This window comes from Syngnathus typhle, linkage group LG19 (assembly GCF_033458585.1).
Source record: "Syngnathus typhle isolate RoL2023-S1 ecotype Sweden linkage group LG19, RoL_Styp_1.0, whole genome shotgun sequence".
NCBI classification, from domain to species: domain Eukaryota; kingdom Metazoa; phylum Chordata; class Actinopteri; order Syngnathiformes; family Syngnathidae; genus Syngnathus; species Syngnathus typhle.
This window is the reverse complement of record NC_083756.1, coordinates 2,011,720-2,033,904: the sequence shown is the minus strand read 5'-3', so window position 1 is coordinate 2,033,904 and position 22,185 is coordinate 2,011,720. Positions and strand designations below refer to the sequence as shown.

The 22,185-nt window shown below is 45.8% G+C and overlaps 2 protein-coding genes across 3 annotated transcripts; one reads left to right on the top strand and one right to left on the bottom strand.

Moving 5' to 3' along the window:
* Positions 1 to 514: 514 nt before the first annotated feature.
* trpc1 (transient receptor potential cation channel, subfamily C, member 1) lies at positions 515 to 6,090 on the bottom strand. 2 transcript variants are annotated; one of them, XM_061266015.1, is made up of 13 exons: positions 5,726 to 6,090; positions 5,070 to 5,224; positions 4,903 to 5,004; positions 4,629 to 4,831; positions 4,424 to 4,555; positions 4,137 to 4,332; positions 3,691 to 4,027; positions 2,943 to 3,082; positions 2,733 to 2,882; positions 1,539 to 1,723; positions 1,266 to 1,467; positions 975 to 1,169; positions 515 to 906 (listed from the first exon to the last, which is right to left on the bottom strand). In XM_061266015.1, the coding sequence occupies exons 1-13, from the start codon at positions 5,889 to 5,891 to the stop codon at positions 679 to 681; spliced, it is 2,391 nt and encodes a 796-aa protein (XP_061121999.1). In that variant the 5' UTR covers positions 5,892 to 6,090; the 3' UTR covers positions 515 to 678. The 2 variants fall into 2 exon arrangements, with proteins under 2 accessions (XP_061121999.1, XP_061121998.1); XM_061266014.1 differs by lacking the exons at positions 3,691 to 4,027; positions 4,137 to 4,332; positions 4,424 to 4,555; ... (2 more) ...; positions 5,070 to 5,224; positions 5,726 to 6,090 and adding an exon at positions 3,201 to 3,357.
* A 2,888-nt stretch (positions 6,091 to 8,978) lies between these two features.
* Positions 8,979 to 15,708, top strand: chst2b (carbohydrate (N-acetylglucosamine-6-O) sulfotransferase 2b). The gene has a single exon (XM_061266202.1). It carries the CDS (start codon positions 9,546 to 9,548, stop codon positions 10,941 to 10,943), a length of 1,398 nt encoding a protein of 465 aa, XP_061122186.1. The 5' UTR covers positions 8,979 to 9,545; the 3' UTR covers positions 10,944 to 15,708.
* Positions 15,709 to 22,185: the final 6,477 nt, after the last annotated feature.

The window sequence follows — 22,185 nt, the reverse complement described above, 5'->3', positions numbered from 1 at the left end:
GCCAAAAGCGCAACCGTAGCGCGCCGCCGACCGCGCAACTGCACTGTGCTGGTCGCATTATTGTGACAGGCGTCGCTGAAATTTAGAAAATATTGTTAAAGTCCTGATGTACTTTCCAAAATTTAAGTGGACCTCAGAGCGCAGGGAGGTTAATTTGGTCCGTCGCATTGCTTTAAGAGCGTCTTTGTGTTTTAGGATGGCTTTACTGCTCCCACTTGCTTTCTTTGGAGGCATGATTAGGGGTTAATACAATCCCCAAAGTAACGAAAAAACAATAACGAACGGAGTCAGTCGGCATCCGGGCCGCGAGGTCGGATTTTCTCTGGTCCTTTCGGCTCATCTCGCGAGGTTCGACCTCCGAATTTTGTTCGACAACCGAAGCAAAAAATTCTCGAATTTTTCGTTCGAATTCCGATTTGTTCGAGAACCTGAGACGTTAAAAAATGAGTTTACTTTGATGTCATAAAATTGGGGGGCATAAACATTGCACCCCGCGGTGAAATTTTGCATAAATATTTATTGGTATCTCTGTTCAAAACAACGGCTTCCTGTCTTTAGAAAAACGGGAGAATGCATGGATTGTGTTTCTAGTTCGCCTTAGTCAGTCAGTTTTTGTTTTCCTCTCAAAGAATAAATGAGTAGCAGGAGGAGAAGTCAAGAGCAAAGGTAAAAAGGCTTCTAGCTCCTGGGGTAGAACATGGCGTATTTGGAAGTACGGAAGCCCAGCAGGTCCCGCATCTCGTTGCGGAACTTGGACAGGTCTTGGCGCAGGTCGTTGAGGTTCTCCACGGTGGCTTGGTCGGTGCTCTGCATCTTCTGCCGCGTGGATGTCAGGTAGCGATGCACCAGGCAGCACATAATCTTCTGGTAGTTCTCGTCGCGTTTTTGTTTCAGGTTCTTCCATTCCTGCGCGGGAGAGCAAAGCAGCCGTGATGCATTTTCCAGAAAATCACCACCTGAGCGATTGGTCTTACCTTCAGGCTGTTCTGTCTCTTGACCCGTCCCTTGGAGGTATGCGAGCAGATCCACTTGCTCATACTGGTGAGCAGGTAGCAGACGGTCTTGGGCGAGGGTAGGATGTTGAATGGGGGCGGCATCGTACACTTGTCGTCAAAATAGCTGAGCCACAATTTGGCTCGAGCGAACTTCCACTCCTTGTCTTCGTGATTCTATCAAACAATCACAAAGATGGATTCATTAAGATGATCTGGCTGGGTACCCTGATTTGAAATCCAGACCTGAAAATTTAAAATTGTCATACTCACAGCAATTTGTCTAAAACTTTTATGGAGCATTGCCACCAGCAGCTTAGTCAACACAATGACCACCACGATGTTGTAGGTTCCGATAATCAGAGCGCCCACAAAAGAGCGCAGTTCCTCCGTGTAACTGATGCGGGTCACGAAGAGGGCCACGTGAGCCAACGAGAAAATGTACCAAAAGAGGGCGTAGCACGTGCCCATAAACCTGCAAAGACGAGAACGACATAAACGATGGCTCGAGCCCGACGTTCGCTTTTGACCGACACCGAGACGTACGTGTGGAAGGCGTCGTTGCTCTGCTGCTGGCAGAAAATACCCTGGCAGTCGCTAGGCGGACTCTTATCCGGATCTTTCCGGTCCTTTCCGTAGAGCTGGGTGAGTCCGATAGTGAAGGAGAACAAGACGAGCAGGAATAGACCCAGGAACTTACCGAACTCCTGCAGCATCTGACCCATGGAGATCTGCCGAGAAATAAAGAGCCAGCCGAGACATTTACGGGACTGATTCACTTGCACCACAATTTTATAGTTTATTTTTACGAGAGTCTTGCGGTTGTCATTTGCTTTATTCCACATGTACTTGGGGTTTAACGATACGTCACCCTGAATTATCCCCATATGTTTTTCATAGTTTCAAGCGCTTTTATACCATGAGGCTGTCAAATCATATCTCCTCTTTTCCCTGGAACCTTGAATCATAATTTCCTGAATACTTCCAATGTCTTATGGATCAATGGTCTTATGTCCTGGTCAATGCAGGTCATGTTCTTCATCTGGCACCACACAAGATTAACTACCAATCATCCGACGTTGTCTCTTCCTGGACTGAATGACCGTCATATGGTCCCTTTATCTGAGTGTTCCTGATTCAATTTCTCTCCAGATTCCAAAAAGGACCCATGTCCCTGGAATTCCTCTATTGTCTTCAAACGGTTCGTAGGGTTGTACTTCCAAAGGGACATCAAAATTAACCAAGGGTTGCCTGGACCCATGATTCGGTGGCCTGCCATTTTATGTCCCTATGACTATATTCCTATTTACTGAAATCTTCCACCATGTTTGTTTTGTCAAGAATCTCATCTTTGAGGAACGCAAAGTGTCGGGACATCATCAACTCTATTTTTAAAGATGCTAGGTTTGTTTACTTTTCAATTCCAGACCTCCATGTACCAGATCTGAAATATGCACCATTCACTTTTTCCTCTTACTTGGTGATATTAGTCAGATGAGGATTCTCAAGGTAAAATGAGAGACAGCCTTCACAGCACCGACTGACTCACACATGTGGAAACACGTGGGCATCCGCTTCATGCACCCCGACGCTAATCTTCCGATTTTTGTCCTTTCAACAACAGCGATGACATAACACTTTTTTTTCCAGAGCTGTCCTTTCACAGATGTGCTTCTCGCATCCATCACTGCATCCCACGCACAACAGCCTATTTCAAAGTGAGTAACATTACTCTCCTACCTGCAGCGGCCCCAGGATGGAGCTGGTAGTGTACATGAAGAAGAGGCGCAGATAGCTGAGGACGTTGGCAAAGGCGAACAAGCCCTCGGCCACCAGGATGGGATGGAAAGCATCCCAGTTCTTTCTCTCGGTGTCCTCCACATTCTTGAACTGCGGAGGAAAGAAAACGTGTGTGTATACGTGTGTATATGTGTGTGTGTGTGTGTGTACCTTGCTGTTAGCAACTATCTTGAGGGCAAAGGTAGCCAAATAAAGGGAATTCATCACAAAGCTCAGCTGGTTCCTCGACTCGTCTAGGAAGTCTTCCAGCCCCTCGTACCAAAGACGTTTCACGTCCGACCACACCATTCCTAAAGGACACAGTTCATTTTTGTACCCAACTGTCCATTTTAGATCTGCTAGCTCGCTTCTGTATGACAAAACCCAAAGCTAATAGCTGACATTGGAAAAGTTATCAGGGGTTGTTACCGCGGTGAGTTACGACTGGCCGACCGACGAGCTTCTGCCTGACTGCCGCGAGCATGAGTCAAACCATCACGGTCGAGAAGGCAAACAGCCATTCCAGCGAGTCGACCATAGCGCTAATGCTTTCTTGGCAGCGGACAGCCTGTCTCAACAGCCTCACGTGATCTTGAGCATGTGTCATCGCTCAAGAGCGGATGTCGATTTGGTGAAAGCAGGCTCTCTATCGTTTAGAATCAAGACGGCTATTTGTTGTGTACACGCCTGATAGCATTATGGACAGACAGTACAGCGTTGCTGGACTGAAGCCAGGCTCATAACGCAAATGTCTCATTTATGCTCCACTAGACAATATTAGACATCGAATTAAAGGATATGATTGGCCTCATTGGATCAAGAGTTATGCAGTTGCAGGAACACGGACATGTGCAGTTGCAGGAACATGGACATACAATTATCACAAAATGAGCAGGCTAACATAGCATTTTGAGCTCACCTATGATCCAAAGGATGAGCAGATAGTCTATCATCTCCAGCGCCGGGCCCATGGTGTTCTTTTTGCCTTCGTTGTAGACTAGCGAGTAGAGGTTGAGCAGTAGTAGGAAGGTAAAATAGGAAGCGCTGTGGATGATGAACTTGACAAAGGGCGTGTGGATGATCTGGCCCACGCGGGAACGCGGCACCAGTAGGTAACAGAAAGACAGCAGCGGCCACAGCATGGCCACGCTCAGCACCGTGGCGATCTTCAGGCAGGTGTGCTTGCGACGGTAGCTGGCCGTCTCGCCGAACCACACCGTGTTGAGGAACTGCTGACAGTTGGACTGGGACACAAACTGAAAAGCACATGCGCGCAAAGAATTCACCCAACTTTCCGGCCATGATGCTCAACAGTTTATCGTGCGGAGAGAAGAGTGAGCAAAAACCGCTCGTTGTCTGACTGACCTCCTTCTGGTTGTACTTGATGGCCAGTTTGAGGCGGCTGAGATTCATGCGCTCCTCCAGGAGCCCCCGCTTGTCCACCGGATCCTCGTTGGACGTGTGGTTGAGGATGACCTCCAGCTCTCTGGAGTTGCGAGCCTGAGCCAGCAGGTCCTTGGCGAACATCTTGCACTGTTTGGCTAGCTCCTCATAGTCGTTCCTGTACAATTAGGCACGGCAGTAGAAGCGTTAACGGTAGCGACAACAAATCCAGAGACGCAAAATATTTCTCTGTTTGTGTCAGGAAGCACCTGAACTCCACCTCCACCAGGCTGAGCTCCTTCAGATCTGTGCTCAGCTCAAAGGCCCTGAGGATGGGGTCTTCCTCTGTTAGCATGATGAGTGAAGGGCTAGCTAGGCAGCGGTAGATGTCCAAGCGGAACCTAACCTCCAGAGAAAAGGGGGGAACATTAGCTTGGAACAGATAAACTAACAGGGTCTTCTATTTCTTCGCACCTGGAATGCCGCAAGCTGTCCTTCTTGTTCTTGGCGTTGCAGAGCGTGCACTCGCATCCGACGGCGTGCGGCCGTGGCAGCGAGATATCCTGCTTCAGAAGCATGGTCAGAATTTCGTAGTTGTTCCTGTGCGCCGCCAGGATGACAGGAGCCACGTCCATGGTCGTGGAATACTCGGGGTTCTGGATTCGTTGCATTAGTTTCTACAAGGCGGCAAATTTAATAAGGTATTGCGATTTTACTGTGTTGACAGTTCTTTTTCTTCAGGACTCACGGCGATGGATGGCTTGGATGCGCGTTTGGGTCTGTGGTTGAGAAGGATGTCCACAGCTCCCACCACTTCCGAGTCGATGGCCACCAGCAGGGCGTCGGTGGCCTGTGAGGCAACAAAGCTCAGAGTACGACACAAACAAAAACAGCAGACGTGTGTGTGTTTACTACCTGGCAGCCGTGCTCGAGCAGAAGCTGCAGAATGTTGAGGTTCTCGTTCTCGATGGTGATGGTGACGGCGTCGCGGCCGAGCACGTCCACGCTGTTGACGTTGAGCTCGCCGTGCCTGTTTTCCTCCAGTAGTTTCTTCACCATGTAGTAGTCACCTGGTGACCAAAGAAGCGCTGAGTCGACACGGATTAGCAATTCCAGTGGGGTGTTCGGCTTCCGGCTAGTTCCTGTTTATAGTTACAGCTCCCACAAAGGGCTGCTCCGGTTTCTGGGCCACGTTTGGATACTTTATATGGTCACAAGGGCTGTTTTGTGTCCTGCCTGTCACCGTCCCATCCACATGCCTTCGTTCCTTTATGCTTCCTCTGCAAGAGGTGGTCAGGTTTTTGTGCGCACCAGCCAATTTGATCATACACTATAATTAGCAAGATTTTTGTGCCAATATTTTTTCATGAATTAGAGCAAATCCAGAAATTATGTGTAGTCGCTCTTTTGGCCCTCTTTTCATCCTTCACCCAAAAATAAATCTAATTTGTGTTTAAATTAATCCGAAACAAACAATGCAAGCACACAATCGTCCCATGATGGGGCAACTAAGAAAGGAGGTGTTTCAATACTTTTGTCCAAGTCGTAATAACACTTGATTGTGCACTGACCTTTCTCGCAGGCAAGCAGAAAGAGCTTCTCATCCAGCGTGGTCTCCTCCTTCACTTCCCTGACGTCTTTCAGGGCGAGGAATTTATCCGGGGAGGAAGCGTCCGTGCCCTGGTACAGCGCTGCCATCACGACAGAGAGCGAGCTGGGCCAAACACTGACGAGCATATCCCCCTACTCTGGAGCCGAGGGGGTTTCTCAAGGCTGCCTTTTGTTGCAAGTGCTTCGCGGTGTGACCATTACAATGTCAGCCGGAGTCCAAAGCTCGCTTGCGCACGCACGCATGCACGCGAGAACGCGGTCGTGACGTCAGATCGACGGGAGGAAGTGGCGGTTGAGGGTCCGGGAAGACGAGAGGACGAGCGCCGTGTTTACATGCGCCATCATCGTTGATGGGGGTGGGGGGAGAGCTCGGTGGTCCTGATGCTGCTGCTGCTTCTGATGGTGGTGCTTGGGACGAGGCGCCTACTGCGCATGCGCGCGCCTGGAGATGTCGCTTGCGTAATAGACCCCCCCCCTTTTTACTGCAGCTTTTCAGCGCGTCATCAAAATACTATACACTGATTGTAATTTTCATAATGATGATAGCAATACCATAAAAATGGAGAAAAAAAACAATAAACACAAATACAATTATGAAGCGTAAATGACGCTCTTATGATTATGATTCCAATATGATTTTAGTTTTCATTTTTAAACATTTGTATTATGTTAGACGCCCTGAAATGTCGTACTGCCGGGTTGAGAACTATTTGTATAGGATGGTACAAGTGTAAACAATAACGTGTCTGTAAAGTCCAGCCCGCGGGCCAAATCCGGCCCCCGGTCAGATTTCATACGGCCCGCAGCTTTGGTCCCAATGTAATGTATTAAGGTGATGTATTATTTATGGCCCGCCTGCACTGTCAAACTGAATTAAAAAAATCATGAAATTTGAAACTGTAATGTCGCCTATTACCAAAGGGTGGCAGCACCACCCCTCTCCGCTCATTTCTGCCATGCCGACTGCAACGAAAACGAGGAAAGTTGATATTGAGGGCCGTCGCTTTCAAGAGAAATGGCAATACTTCACTGACAATCAAGACAACCGTGTTTGTCTAAATTTTAAAGAGACGGTTGCCTTGCTTAAGGATTTCAACCTAAAGAGACACTATCAAACTAAACATGCTAATACATACGACAAGCTAACAGGGAGTGACCGTTCTGATAAAGTGAAGCAGCGCCAAGCTGAACTGGCATCACAACAACGATTCTTCACGTGGGGCTGTGAGTCAAAAGTAAATATTACTAAAGCAAGCTACGAAGTGGCCATGTTAATACTGTTGATGGTATGAACCAGTAGACGTGACACAAACTTACTTTCTGAAAAATACTGTAAATGACAAGAGCAAGATTGATTGATTGATTGATTGATTGATTGAATATTTATTGATCCCCAGGGGTGGGGAAATTCAGGCCCCAGCAGTATTCATACCACAGAGTGGGTATACAAAAGACACACAGATGGCATGAGCGCAACTCAATAGGCTCTCATAAGGCTGCCACACAACGGCGCCACAAAGAAAGCCAGAAAGTGCTCAAGATAAAAGCCATCAAAGCAAAACAAAGCTAAAAGACAAAGGAAAAAAAATAACTGTGGCCAACCAGCACCCCTCAATACAAGAGAACACCCCAAAACACACAAAATAGCCTCCACGGGGTCCATAGACAGGTGTAACGGCAGTCCAGTTCAACGGCGCCCAATGGACCGTGGTCGTGAATCGGTGAAAAACATCACAAAGCAGGCAAACGTGTGAGCAGCGTCCTGGGCACCCAGTCGGATGCACGTGCAGATGGTCACCACGGGGCTAGCATGGCGAAAGTCGTTGGTTCCGACGAGCACGAGGGAGCGGAGTCCCCACAGGGGTTGCGGTTGCAAGGCCAAGGCGAGGGACCCGGTCATCACTGGCCGGATAAGCAGGAAGCCGCCGTAGAGTTACGCCGGTCTCGACCGATGATCCCGGTCCCAGGAAGAAAAAATAATAATACAAAATATCCGATCCGAAGAGATACCGAGGTGCGGTAGAAGGCACCAGCATCGCCGAATGGACAAAAAGACAGAAAGAAAAAGGAGAAAAGAAAGAAATAAAGAGGAAAAGAGAGAACACTGCTGGGAGGCAGCCACTTACGGCGCCATACCGGAAAAAAAAAAAAAAAAAAAAAAAAAATTCACTTGTTTTAAGTTTTAATAATAACAGACAACTTTGCATTCTTTATAACTCGAATGTTAAATGTTCATGAGGCAAAAATAATTTTAAACTCATGTAAATTTAGTTCAAAGTCAAAGTCAAAGTCATGTTATCTGACTTTTCAGATATGAATGAAAGGCAGAAATTGTGTTTTTAGAGTTGTTCACATCTGCCTGTGGCTTATATTTGGTTATTTTGTCATTTAAAAAATCATTATAAAATAAAGACGATTGGGACAATGAAATTTGTATTATAACAGTGTGTATTTGCATGAAACTTTGGTAGTTAAAAAATGTCCGAAAAAACTATTGGCCCCTGGGCCCCTTCACTTTATCAAATCTGGCCTCCTTGCAAAAAGTTTGGACAACCCCTGTGTTACGTGTTTTACAATTACAATAAATTGCAGTAGTTGTAACAAGCAGCAGAGGGCAGTGTGCTCGTAGATTTAATGTAATCCGTTACATGAACTCAGGGGAGCAAAATAACTTGACATATGAAGTATAATTTCCCCCCTCTTAGGGAGAATGCTACATGGAAAACTAAGTGGTCCACGGAACAGGCCCGAACATGCAGAAAAGGAGCGGAAATATTGAAGAAGGCTGGGGTCAAAGGCTACAACATCATCTAAAATTTAGATGCAGATTTAGATTCTAAATCATCTGCATTCAGTTTTTAATATTTTGGTAAACAGAGTATACACATTGTGTGACGATGTCAATCGGCCAGGATTCAATATTTCACAATATTGTGACAAAAATCCCAAATGTGTAAATTTGAGTCTAACAAATGCAAATGTTCGATGAAGCCTTACTTTAAACAAACAGGTACACCACCGCAGTCATGATGTTGACGTTTCTGTATGTCTCAAATCATGAAATAAAGTAAAAATATCAACAGATTTGACTAATTTTGTCAGACATGGGACGTCACAATATTAGTCAGACCGACGGCCTGCTCAACCAGTCGCAGGCAAAAACGCCGGCATGACGTCATATAGCTAACCAATGGTGTTAATCCACGGGCGGGGCTTCGCCGTAAACCTCAGATTGAATGTCTCCAGTGTACGCATTTGTCAAAGCTGGAGCAAAACGGGAGGAAGTGTGCAAACGCTCTCCAAAATACCCCAAAACTGCATTTATGTGGATGTGCGGCTTCCTCGCAGCGGATGTGGATTGAGTCGCGGTGAGCTCCGCCAAGCCTCCTCGCCGCACTGGTGAGAAGGGGGGGGGGGGGGGGGGGGGGACTATTTTATTGTCTGGGATGCGCATTTTCGAGAGTGGGGGTGGGAGGAGGACGCGTCCCGCGGCGAGAGCGCGTGGGGGAGTTCTCCGGCTCCATCATGGGCGTCTGGGACAATAACGACTCGCCTCCTTGTTACCTCCGCTCTCATCCGGCGTTGCCATGAAGATCGTTGCGCAGTGCAGCGCCAAACATCATAGCCGGATTTGGGATCGGCGGCGATTACATAAAAGAATCATCCTTGTCTAGACCCCCCCCCCCTCTTTTATTTTTGCTTCTCATATCCCCTCCACGTCTCGTGTGCATGTAAGGAGAGTCACTTTTTGGGGGGGTGGGGGCTGTGTCGTGGGCACAGATGAGAGGCAAGACATATCACCCTCCGCTGAAGTTGACAGCACCCTGGGAGAAGGATGCTGGCTTCGGCAGGAAGCTCAAGACCTACAGGAACCATACCAAGATAATAGCGCACCCCGGCATCGTGATGAAAGTGCTGCGCAGGAAGCGGATTGTGCTGTTTGCGGCCTACTTCCTGCTCCTGGTGCTCACCATGCTCAACTTGGCCAACTACAAGTGGACCAAGGAGCCGCAGCCTTGCAGCCACCCCATGAGGGGCGCCACCTACCAGGGTCGCTCTGACCTGCGCTACCTCTACAGGCCCTCGCTAGCCAAGAAGAGGCAACTCATCTACGTGCTGACGACGTGGCGCTCGGGCTCGTCCTTCTTCGGCGAGCTCTTCAACCAGAACCCCGATGTGTTCTTCCTGTACGAGCCCATGTGGCACATCTGGCAGAAGCTGTACCCGGGCGACGCCGTGTCTCTGCAAGGGGCGGCGCGCGACATGCTGAGCTCACTGTACCGCTGCGACTTGTCCGTCTTTCAGCTTTACAACAGCCCCGGGGGTAAAAATTTCACCTCGTTGGGGTTGTTTGGCGCCACGCTTAACAAGGTGGTGTGCTCCTACCCGCTCTGCTCGGCCTACAAGAAGGACGTGGTGGGGATGGTTGATGACAAAGTGTGCAAAAAGTGCCCCCCGCAAAGCCTCCGGCTGCTAGAAGACGAGTGCCTCAAGTACAACACGGTGGTCATCAAAGGGGTGCGCATTCTGGACGTCAACGTTCTGGCGCCCCTCATGGAGGACCCCTCCTTGGACCTGAAGGTGATTCACCTGGTCCGAGACCCGCGGGCGGTAGCCAACTCCCGCATCAAGTCCCGGCATGGCCTCATCCGGGAGAACCTGCAGGTGGTGCGCAGCCGGGACCCCAAACTCCGCCGGATCCCGTTCGTGGATGCCAGCCACAAGGCCAACAAGAAGGACGGCTCGGACTACCACTCCATCGGCGCCATGGAGGTAATCTGTGACCGCACCTCCCGGACGCTGAGGACTGCGTTGAACCCGCCTGGTTGGCTCAAGGGCAACTACATGGCCGTGCGTTACGAGGACCTGGTGGACAACCCGGTCAAGACGCTGCGCGGCATCTACCGCTTTGCCAATCTGACGGCCAACCGCGACATCGAGTCGTTTGCCCTCAACATGACCAGCGGATCCAACTCGTCGTCCAAGCCCTTCATCGTGTCGTCGCGCAACGCCACGCAGGCGGCCAGCGCCTGGCGGACGGTGCTCAGCATCCAGCAGATCAAGCAGGTGGAGGACTACTGCCATCACTCCATGTCTGTGCTGGGCTACGAGCGCGTGCGGACCGCCGGTGAGGCCAAGGACCTGAGCAAATCATTACTGACGCACTCAAAGCTGTGAAGACGCTGCCAAAGACGCAAAGTGGGGGAATCTCGTTGGCCTCACATTGGGAATGTAGCGCCTTTTGAACGGCGCCTGCAAGGACCGATTGCTTTTTTTTATCGGAACACTGGATGCCATTCGTTGCCAGGCCTACTAATGACAATGAAAATCTCTTTGCGCAGGGGTTCTCAAACATTTTGGGTCTGGGTCAGGAGCTCCTTGAAAATGTTTATCCAAAGACCACCTTACAATCCCATCATCACAATTAGGGATGGGTTCGATACCACCGATACAAATATTCACTCTTTGATACCAAGTACCGATACCTGCAGTGCTTTCGGTATATCAAATTTGATTTAAATAAATTTGCAAATTATAATTCAAGCAAAGTATGAATCTTGAACCAGCCACCAGTTTGAGAACCTCTGGTGTGACGTTTGTGTAAATTTAAAAGTGGATGTTATTTTTTGAATGTTTGGAAGAAAAAAAGTGTTTTCCAGTCTCCATATCATTTGTACAAGTGAAACTAGTGGATAAAAAAAATATGTTTAAGGTCAAAGACAATCAATGCCATATTCGAGTAGGCCGACGTCAGACTAGATTATTTTGTTTGTTTTGTTATTGTTTTTTTTTTTTTGTCCTTGTGGGATGATGCACTGTGGACAATGCCTCGACTGCTGCGGAGCTGCCAAAGTCCTCGTCGTCCATGTGAGCAGTCTTGTTTTTCCAATGTTTACAATCGTTGGCTTTACTCTCATCTAACGCTCACGTGACCTCCATTATGTGGTGGTGGTGGGGGGGAGGGGAATATCCAGTAAACAAGCAAAGAGTTACTACGCATTTTATCCCGTGTATTGATTCGATATTGCACGCTAACTGACATTTAACACCAGAGGTTGCAGTCATATTTTTCTTCCCCCACTCAGCCTTTGTTGTGGTGTGATAAAACAGAGAAGAGACAAAAAAGAAAACATGATTCTCGATGCTTAAAGTGGCCCCAAAATGACACATGCAAAGTGTAATCTTGTCATTGTGTGCTTCCACAATGACAAGATTACACAGTAAAGTCTGAGAGAGCTCCTCCCCCCTCCCTCCCTCTTCTTCATCTTCTTCTCGCCATCAGTTTATTCTCCCTTGCATTGAAACAGCCACTTCACACTTCAGTGCCTTTAAATTGACCCACAAAAAAGAATTCATTCTGAACACAGAGGATCCTTCTAATGGCCAATATGTCGGATATTCTGAAAAACAAAAAACACACAACCAGCATCTAGAATTTTGCGGCTCTCTAGGGAAAAAAGACGACTGGTTGAATTTTGATTTCAAAATGTCGCCTTCTTTATACAGCGATTTAGTCGACACTGAATCAACAGCGCCAAAAATATGTCTTCGATTTGAATTCGATTATTTGTTCAGCTCTAGTCTAGTTTACATAGTTTTTAAATTTTAAAACAAACAAAAAAAAGCCAGACACAGCATTCCACTGTGGTATCTCCAAAATGTCCAAGCATGCGCGTCGCACTATTGAAAGCTCACATTGTCCTCACAACGATCTCTATGTTAAATTCAAATTTGGCTGACATTGTGGAAGCTAGCAGCTTGCCTGTTTCCACTCCGATGCGCTTGGTGACCCCGTTGGTTTTGCAAGGCAGGGCCTTTGCTTTCGGGGGCAACGAGTACCGAGAAGCCGGAGTCAGAGGTACTAAGACCTCCCCGCTGGAAGATCAAATCACATCCTTCGGCAGGTGTTTATAGAAAATATTGCAAACAATATCTCTTTAAAACAGGAAAAAACTAAAACACCAGCCCTGAAAAGACGAGAAAGTATGTCTGGTACGCCGCTGCCTTTATAATAAAGTGTCAATGCACTTGCCTTGAATCACAAAGCAGCAGTCCCACTTGGCAAAATGACCTCCGATGTCACCCGCGCAATTTAGCACGCATAAGATAAAGCAGTGAATTAAAGATGAACGCGCATACATACTTCATTGAATTCAAACAAATTCCTCCTCTGTGGAGTTCGACTCTGGGACTCTCAGAAAGTGCATGTCGTTTAATATCCCTCCATTTGATAATGTATCAAATTAATTTCTCCCATTGAAATGTACTGAAATTAATCTGAGGGGAAACAAATTGCAACTAGATTATTGATAAAAATTCTTTGTTAAATCCATTAATCTGTTCCAGCTCCTGTAAAAATGACATTTTTTTGGCTAGATGATTTTAATCCAGATAGACATGCAAAACTATGGCACCAAATTAAAAAAACTGTATCAATTAATGCCATAAACTGTATGAGACACAAAAAAAGGCCTCATAATAATATTTAAAAAAAAGAGGCCATAGGGTTTAAATAAAATTGCGCCCTTGGACCTTCAGCATAAATCCTGCCTTTGTGTTTGAGTCCAGAGAGTCCATAAAGTCAAAATAATGTGGAGCGCCCGGTCACCAGGCCATTAAGCGCTCCGATTAGATTAGTTGCAACCGTAATGGAGTCGACAGAAGACTCAAGGGGGCTTTCCCATTTAACTGCGCCCGTGTTTAGTCTTGCGCCTATCAATAATAACCAACACTCAACGCTCACTTTATGAGGTTTACCTGTTTGGAATTTTACCCGGTTAAAAGATAATCATATTTATTGCAGGATGCATTTGGCGAATTTACTTTTTACCAGTATGACCATTTAGTAGGACATAAAAAAAAAACCTTCTGACTGAGTGCACCTAATTAATCAATGCGGCACAAATGCCAAAGATTGTTAATGAGATTGGGCCATACCTGCATTTGCGAAGAAGCAGTGTAGCAATGCGGAGGCAGAAGCAAAGCAGCGGAATACAGAAATGCCCCCTTGGGAATTTTTGCAGTACAAACGCAATCAGGGAAAAGTGGCGCAGACAAAAGGAATATTTTATATTATATATTGCTGACGGATAAACTTCGTATTAACGGACGGACACAAATCCAGATTGGTGACAATCGTCTGGATTGAAAAAAAATACAGTTTTTTTCCATGTATAATGCGCAAAATGTAACTAATTTATTGTCCTAAAATCTGGGGTGCGCATTATACATGGGTACAATTTTTTTTAATCCGGATATCATACGGAGGCCGCCATTACAAATGTGCTTTCTTCTCTGCTGTTCACTTCAAACACACTCCATACGAACACAATGCTCTCATATCAGACGCTTGCTCGATCACCTGCTCGTTTGCTGTCACAATGTACCCTACACAAATCCGAAACATTTCTTCGCTATTGAGTTTGCTAGCGCATGCGCAGTGATACTGACCGGCAGAATAACATCCGGTTGTTCCCAAAGATGATCTTTTTTCTGAAATAATTTTACGTTTATGGACTTAAGTAGGAGTCAAAATTTGGGTGCGTAAGCATGGGTACAGGCTTTTTTCCAGCATCAACATGCCATTTTTAGGGTGCGTATTATACATGGGGGCGCATTATACATGGAAAAAAACGGTAAATGATCAAATTAAACACGCAGATCACACACACACACACACACACACACGCCCACACACACCCACACACGCACACACACACACACACACACTCACACACATATGCACACACACACGAAAAGTCAAGACCCGCCACGGTTTGACCTTTTGACGCAATTTAAACAAAATCAGCCTCATCGTCTGTAGATCGCGCCAAGAAAATGTCAGCCGGCTAAACCTTTGATTAGCGACAAACAGCGCCGCAATTAGAGCCGATCGTCTGACTGGCAGCCATTATTATCCCCCTTAGGGGCAGGGAAAAGAAACGAGGTGGTTGGTGGTGGTGGGGATAGTATGTAACCCGCTGGATCGAAATGAAACCTTTAGCGTTAGGGTTAGGTGGCATCTTGGTGTTATAATATTTTTATGTGTGTGTGCTGAGCTTCAGTCTAATAATAAAAAAAAGAGAAAAAACTCAGTCCAGGATGATGCAGCACCGGCCACTTTTCTCTCGAGCTGCCGACTCATGTTGCTATTAATAACGCTGTGATGTGGAAGTCATTGCTTTAGGGGCTTCACAAAAACCTTGACTGAGCACAAATTACATAACTATGAAGTACAGAAAATAAATTAGAGTACTTTTGGGTCAAGAAAGTTGTGCTTGTTGCTCGACTTTAACTACTGTACAACGTATTTTGTGGACATAGAGATGCAGGACCCTAATATATACGTATGTATAAGTTAAAGTTAAAGTCCCAATGATCGTCACATACACATCTGGGTGTGGTGAAATTTATCCTCTGCATTTAACCCATCCCCATGTGATTTTGATCCATCCCCTGGGGGAGAGGGGAGCAGTGAGCAGAAGCGGTGCCGCGCTCGGGAATCATTTGGTGATCTAACCCCCCAATTCCAGCCCTTAATGCCGAGTGCCAAGCAGGGAGGCAATGCGTCCCATTTTTATAGTCTTTGGTGTGACCCGGCCAGGGTTTGAACCCACACCCTTCCAGTCTCAGGGTGGACACTCTACCACTAGGACACTGAGCTGGTATATACTATATTAGGTCACAGATTTTAGCTTGTATGTAAAAAAAAAAAAATTTCAGATCCCACAAAACTCACTCAGATACTTACATTTTGTGAGAATGTGAAGACAGACGTCGCTTATGAGTTGCTCATGCTCCGTTCATAGTCATTGAGTAGCAGGTGTAAGTCCGCGCTTATTTGTACATGTTTGGCCATAACAAGTCAATGGTGCAGACTTAACTGCAAATGAGATGTCATGCGTGAGTTGTGACAATGAACTAAACAACAAAGCGAGGCGCGGTTTGTCTTCCTGCAGCCTTGAAAAAAACAACAACAAAAAAACGGCGGTCTATATCCAAGAAGCAATAATAATAGATATCACATCTTGTCTTGAGCCATCAACCCACAAGACGGATATTTTCAGTCTGCTGGGGGAAGGGGGGCCAGTGCGAAAGTACAACTTGTAATTATGAATTTGTAAATGACACGTACTCATCTACAAAAACATCAAGTATATTTACATATTTCTAAGATGATGCGAATGGACAGACAGATATGCGTTGGTGCAATTGAACACGCTTCACCATCTTCCTCAGATCTTTTCCATTATTAGCAAGGCCAGATTAAGACGCATAAAATATACATGAAAGGTTTTCCCTGCTTTGAACCCATCACAGCGGGGAACAGGGCACACACCATTAGCCAAGCTAAGTGGGCAGCTTTCCAGCACTCTGGGACCAAGTTTGGCACACGGGTGTACTGCAAAGGTCAACCTCAGTCCCCTTCCGGTTTATGGTGCTTCATCATCATCATCATCATCATCATCATCATCATGCTACTTGTACGTTTTGAAACCACACCACCACCACGGAGGGGGAAATTGTCTCCATCGTGGCTGATGAAATTTTGAGGACAAGTGATGAATTATTTAGGCAGGAAGGATTATGAAAGCGGCTTCTTGGCACGTTGCAGCGGGGGATGAATCGATACGAGAACCCCCTCCAGCCCTCGACACCACCACCAACAACAACACCACTGCTGCTGCCGCCACTTTTTGCCTCGGCGTTCATACAACAAATGACAGCTGATGAGTCGACGATTCTTCTTGTGAGAAAACGGCACAAGCCAAACAACGCGAGCACAAAATGCTGGTTGTACTTATTCACTTTTTAGCACCTTGGATCCAAACCAGAGTGCTTGATAAAACTGCAAAATGTATTCTTGAGTTCTTTAGTATAAATAAGACCACACAAAACAAAACCGTGCGTTTCATTCCAGGTAGCGTTCCAGTTACATAATCACGTCAATGAAGATGTGATTGGATGGAATCGAGTCGCACAGTTTCTAGCCTCGGAGGCTGAATAAGTAAATGAACATCTCCCTTGATTGTCCCGCGGCGAGTCGGGTCCATTTATCTTCCCGTGACTCCCGCCTCCCTCCAAATCATTAAATCCTGTCGGTTTTTTCCCGCCCTCCCATCTGGGAATGTTGTTTTCTCTCCTCCCCTGCCTCCACAATAAGAAGCCTGAATCCTCGAATTTCACAGCACCGATCGAAGGTGAACCGGATGACTTTCAACGACTGCAAACCTTCGTATTTCCACGATTTCCACCATTCCATTTCCCTCTACAAAAACTCTCACCTCCACGTCCTTGCGTGAAGCTACGCCGCGTATCTTTCATCATGAGCCAGGCCCCGTCAGATCCTCAGATCAGAGCATTTTAATGGTTCCAAGATGATGTCAGCAACATCGAGAGAGAGAAAGTCTCTAGCACTAACTTATCACGGAATGGACCAAATTTATTCGGAATAAAACTGAATTAAATTCATCAAAAATATCCCTTTTCTATACAAATTTGCCCAAGATGGCTACCATTGTTTCCATTTTTCCCAACATATGCATCAAGCTCTCCTTCCAACTAATTATTCAAGAGGCAGAGAGATGAGATTGTGCGTGCTAATAATAATACCGCTATGAATAAGTGGCATCCACTTGGAGTGATTGAAAGACAGCCACACACACGGGCTAACTAGGATTAATTAGCACGTTCAGCTTCCAAACGAGGTGTCCTGCAATAACACAACAAGATCCAGCACACGCGTTTAGACCCATCAGCATCATCCTTCAACCCTCATTACCACTCCCTCCAGTCCTTGGAGAATCTGGAAGCATTGTTCATCTACCAGCAGTGCCAAAGTACACGTGTGCAGCAGTGGCACCATGTCTGTTTTATTATTCAGAGTCATGCGCCGATCCTCTCTCAGCCCACGGACACTTGCTGGAGAGACATACTGATGCTCTCACTGCCAGCCCAGTTAAAATGGACGTCTATAGCCGTCAATGGCAGTGAATGAGTTAAATCGATGGTTTTCATTTATTGTTTGGCGCAGATGTTCAAAAACCTTAAAGGTCTGGGGAACCCTAATTTAGTTTTATTACTCGCTTCTGCCTTCTCCTCGTCCAAATGACGTCACGTCCATTAAAGCTTTGCCTCCGGGCCTTGTTATTGGAGACTCCGATGCACAAGATCCCCCCTCGCTCTTGACAGTCAATCTCTAGCTGATGAACTGAACGCGGTTACCACGGCAATGTGTCCGGCTTCCATATTGTTGTACGTTTGCTATCGTCTCTCTCAATATTTTGATAGCAGACGTAGCATAAAATCATGTTTCTAGGATATTGAAAACGGAAAGATGTTATATGGGTTGTTGCCGCAAATTAGCCCGAGCGTAAGAATCACCTGCGTGACCCAAATCCTTATTTTCAGTACCGTTTTTTTCCATGTATAATGCGCCCCCATGTATAATACGCACCCTAAAAATGGCATGTAGATGCTGGAAAAAATCCTGTACCCATGTATAATACGCACCCAAATTATTAATATTTTTTTTAAAGGCCCAATGATCGTCACACACGCATCTGGGTGTGGTGAAATTTGTCCTCTGCATTTAACCCATCCCCATGTGATTTTGATCCATCCCCTGGGGGAGAGGGGAGCAGTGAGCAGCAGGGGCGCCGCGCTCGGGAATCATTTGGTGATCTAACCCCCCAATTCCAACCCTTAATGCCGAGTGCCAAGCAGGGAGGCAATGGGTCCCATTTTTATAGTCTTTGGTATGACCCAGCCGGGTTACTTAAGTCCGTAAACGTAGAATTATTTCAGAAAAAAGATCATCTTTGGGAACAACCGGATGTTATTCTGAGTGGAGTGTCAGTATCACTGCGCATGCAGTAGCAAACTCGACAATAAAGCTGACTCCGACTCCGACTCGATAGTGAAGAAATATGTGAGACTCTCAACGGGATCACCAATATTTGAGTGATGTTTCAATAAACAGTCTGTGTTTTGAGTTCCTCCAATAAACCCTGGTCCAAGCTGGTCGAAAATTGTTGTACCATGATTTTCTTCAAAAAAAAAAATAAAAAAATTAAAAACAATTGTACCCATGTATAATGCGCACCCCAGATTTTAGGACAATAAATTAGTTAAATTTTGCGCATTATACATGGAAAAAAACGGTAACTGATAATATTGTCTCTTGAAACAATTAACTCTTTCTTGTCAGCTGTCGTTTGTTTCCTGTCATCTTTGTACGTGGTGTCACGTGACCACGACTAGGCACAGGTGTTTTTGTTTGCACTTGATTTTGTTAAGTATAAATAAATGTACTTCATTTAGAGCAGGGGTCTCAAACTCCAGTCCTTGGGAGCCGCATTCCTACATGTTTTTCAAGTTTCCCTTGTTAAACACACCTGATTAAATTATCAGGCTCCTGCAGACGTGAGGATGAACTGATCATTTGAATCAGGTGTGTTTAACGAAGGAAACTTGGAAAACATGTAGGAATGCGGGCCCCGAGGACTGGAGTTTGAGACCCCTGATTTAGACTATAATTAATAGCCACGAGTTTATTGATCTATGAATATTCCATTGTTAGAGAAGGTTATAATGGGGTTGTAACAGGCTGTAAAAGACGGGGCAGGTTGATATTTGCTCGCAGGACCGAAGATTAAAGGAGGCGGAGTCATTTGTGGCCAATTTGTGGTTGGCAGAAGGGGGAATCAATTCAATTAATTTTCTTATTTCTCCTGATTGTCATTTGATGATCAATAAATCAATTGGTCAAAACACCACTGGAACTTTTGTGCATCTGTTTATTTTGTGCATGCATACACACAGATCAACTATCAACACACGTGCGCGATAGATGATGCCACACAGAATAACCCTTGCGAGATAATTTAAGGAGATAAACTTTTTCCCATTTGAGCCGCTCAGACAATTTGCTCCCCCTTCAGCCACCTATCAACACTTTTTTTTAAGCCATCTGTGATTTTAAAATGAAGTTTGATTAGGCGTCATCAGCGGAGGGTGCAGCTGGCGCGGCTAAACGCAGCCGCCAACTGGAGCCTCCGCCGTCACAGGATGAAAAATGAGCAAACGCACCCGGAGGGAAGGGGGATGGATAAAAAGCCAAAGAAAAGGGAGAGGGAAGAAAAGAGGAAAGGATAAATGAAGCGCATATGAACTCCACATTGTTTTGATAAATAACGGCAAGAGCGCAGCACGGCTTAGAAGTCCAATCCATCACCGGCTCGCCACTCTGCATTAATAATGAATGTGTTTTGCCCTGGGAGGAAAGATGTAAAAGGAGGAATCATCATACTCTTTTTTTTTTTGCTAATGTTGCTAACAACAACAAAAAATCCTTAGCCCTGTAATCCATCATTCGGTACCTCGTTTAACCTTATCAAAGGAAGCCTTGAGCAGGAAACAAATAAAACCAAGTGACTCACACATAGCCGGACAATGACATCATCCCTATTGGTCAGTTTACCATACGGAAAGAATTTTAACTATTGGAAAAAATTGAGCCAAAATTTGGCACCTTAGCAAGTTACGTAAGAATTTGACAAGATTTAAATCTAGCATCCAAAAACAGCAACAGCAGAAGCTAACAAGTGAGTGTGCCACGACATCCAAGACCCCGTCCGACGGCCCATCTGTCCACTCACGACTCACAGCTGGCTCCGACGGGCCGCTAATTTACAGCATCCTCGCCCATACGCACAATCGAGCGTACTTTCAAGCAATTAACGAGTTTGAGCTGGAGCAATTTACGCATCTTTGTATTGCCCTCCGTCATCCGCACTCCATCGCGTATGCAAATGAAGAATCTTTAATAGTAGCCGGCCTTTGCCTGATATTAAGTGAGTAAGGGCAAGCGCTGATGGGTTGTGCGCGGCAGCAATAAACATGCGGCGGGCGGCATTAAGTCTTCCGACCTAGTGACCACCGCTGCTAATTCACAGTGCCTGCTCTCACTATTAATAGAGAGGCGAGCATGGTAAAAGCCATCGAGAGCTATTAGTCAGTAGGAGGAAAAATAAAAGTGATTCAGCAAAAAGGTCTTGAAGAGGATGCAGCTGGACAAGGTTCAAAGACGTGCTGGGTCGGTTCGACCCGGGGGAGGGGGGGGGGGGGAACAGTCATCTCCGGCCTTGTCAGAGCTGAGCTTGAGAACAGGAAGTGTGACAGAGCCGAAATGTGAGTCTTACGTTGGATTTTGAAAAATAATATAAAATGTGATTTTTTTTGTTTATTTATCAAAAAAGTGCAATTAATAGAGCCCGACTGATATTAAAGTAAAATAATAAAATGTAAAAAAATAAAAAATTCCTACAAGTTGTTGCTGTTTTTTTTTTTTTAGAATTTTGTTGGACACCAAATTAAAAAAAATCCTTGTTTCAATTAGTCAGTCAGTAAATGAATTTAAAATAGTGACTTAATTGTACTGCTATAGTCAACAATGTCTTTCTCCCAGCATCTTCATTTCTTATATTGAGGGGCTGCAGGAAAAACAAGGTTGATGAGGAATTACTCAAGTTGTTTTGTTACATTTCATCTCGGCAGCTGCATCAAAGATACCCTTCCCGTGCAGGTGTAAATAACAACAACAAAACGGGAAGAAGACGACCGGAAATGATCTCTTTTAAACTGCTCAATAGCTTCTAAGCAGTTGCTCGTCGCGGGTCGCCGCTGCTTGTGCACGTGACCGTGCGGCACTATTAACAATCCAGTCACAGTGCAGGCAGGAAATTGGGTTGGACATCTGCCTATTTTCTGTGGTCATCTACCGGCCGACAAAATAAACGCTCAGGGTAATTGTTCTGAGACAAAAAATCTGGGAAGGGGAAAATAAATGCGCGATTGTTGCTATACTGTTCATAAATGTTTGTTGAAGCTTATCTTCCCATGAAAGATCCAGTAAACAACTCGACAGATGACATTACAAAAGGCAATCTGCAATTCATTAGTGATAAAGCAAGCTCAGGTGTTTACAACATGGGCGAGCTTTAGTTAGGGTCATTTTAAAACGGCAGAAGAACGTGATCCAATATCCAATACGAGACATAAAGCTAATAAAACTCAGTTTTGATTGAAAGCAGGCAGAAGTTAGTGATATAGCAATACGTTTATTAGTGCTGTGTGACGGCCATCTTGCTGTCACGGTGCGGAGTGGAGAAATGGAGCAGGGCGACCAAGTGCAGCTTGGACCAGGGTTTATTGCAGCAAACTCAAAAGACTCGGCAAACTGACGTGACTAACAGACCAAAGCGTGAAACAAAAGACAGGGACCAACCAAACCGTGACCGTGAGACATGATTGTCCACATCTTACGCGCAATGCTCCGACGGGGAGTGACCCGCAAACAGAACTTAAATACATCACAGGTAACGAGAGGCAGGTGCGTGTGGTTACATTAATCAAGGGC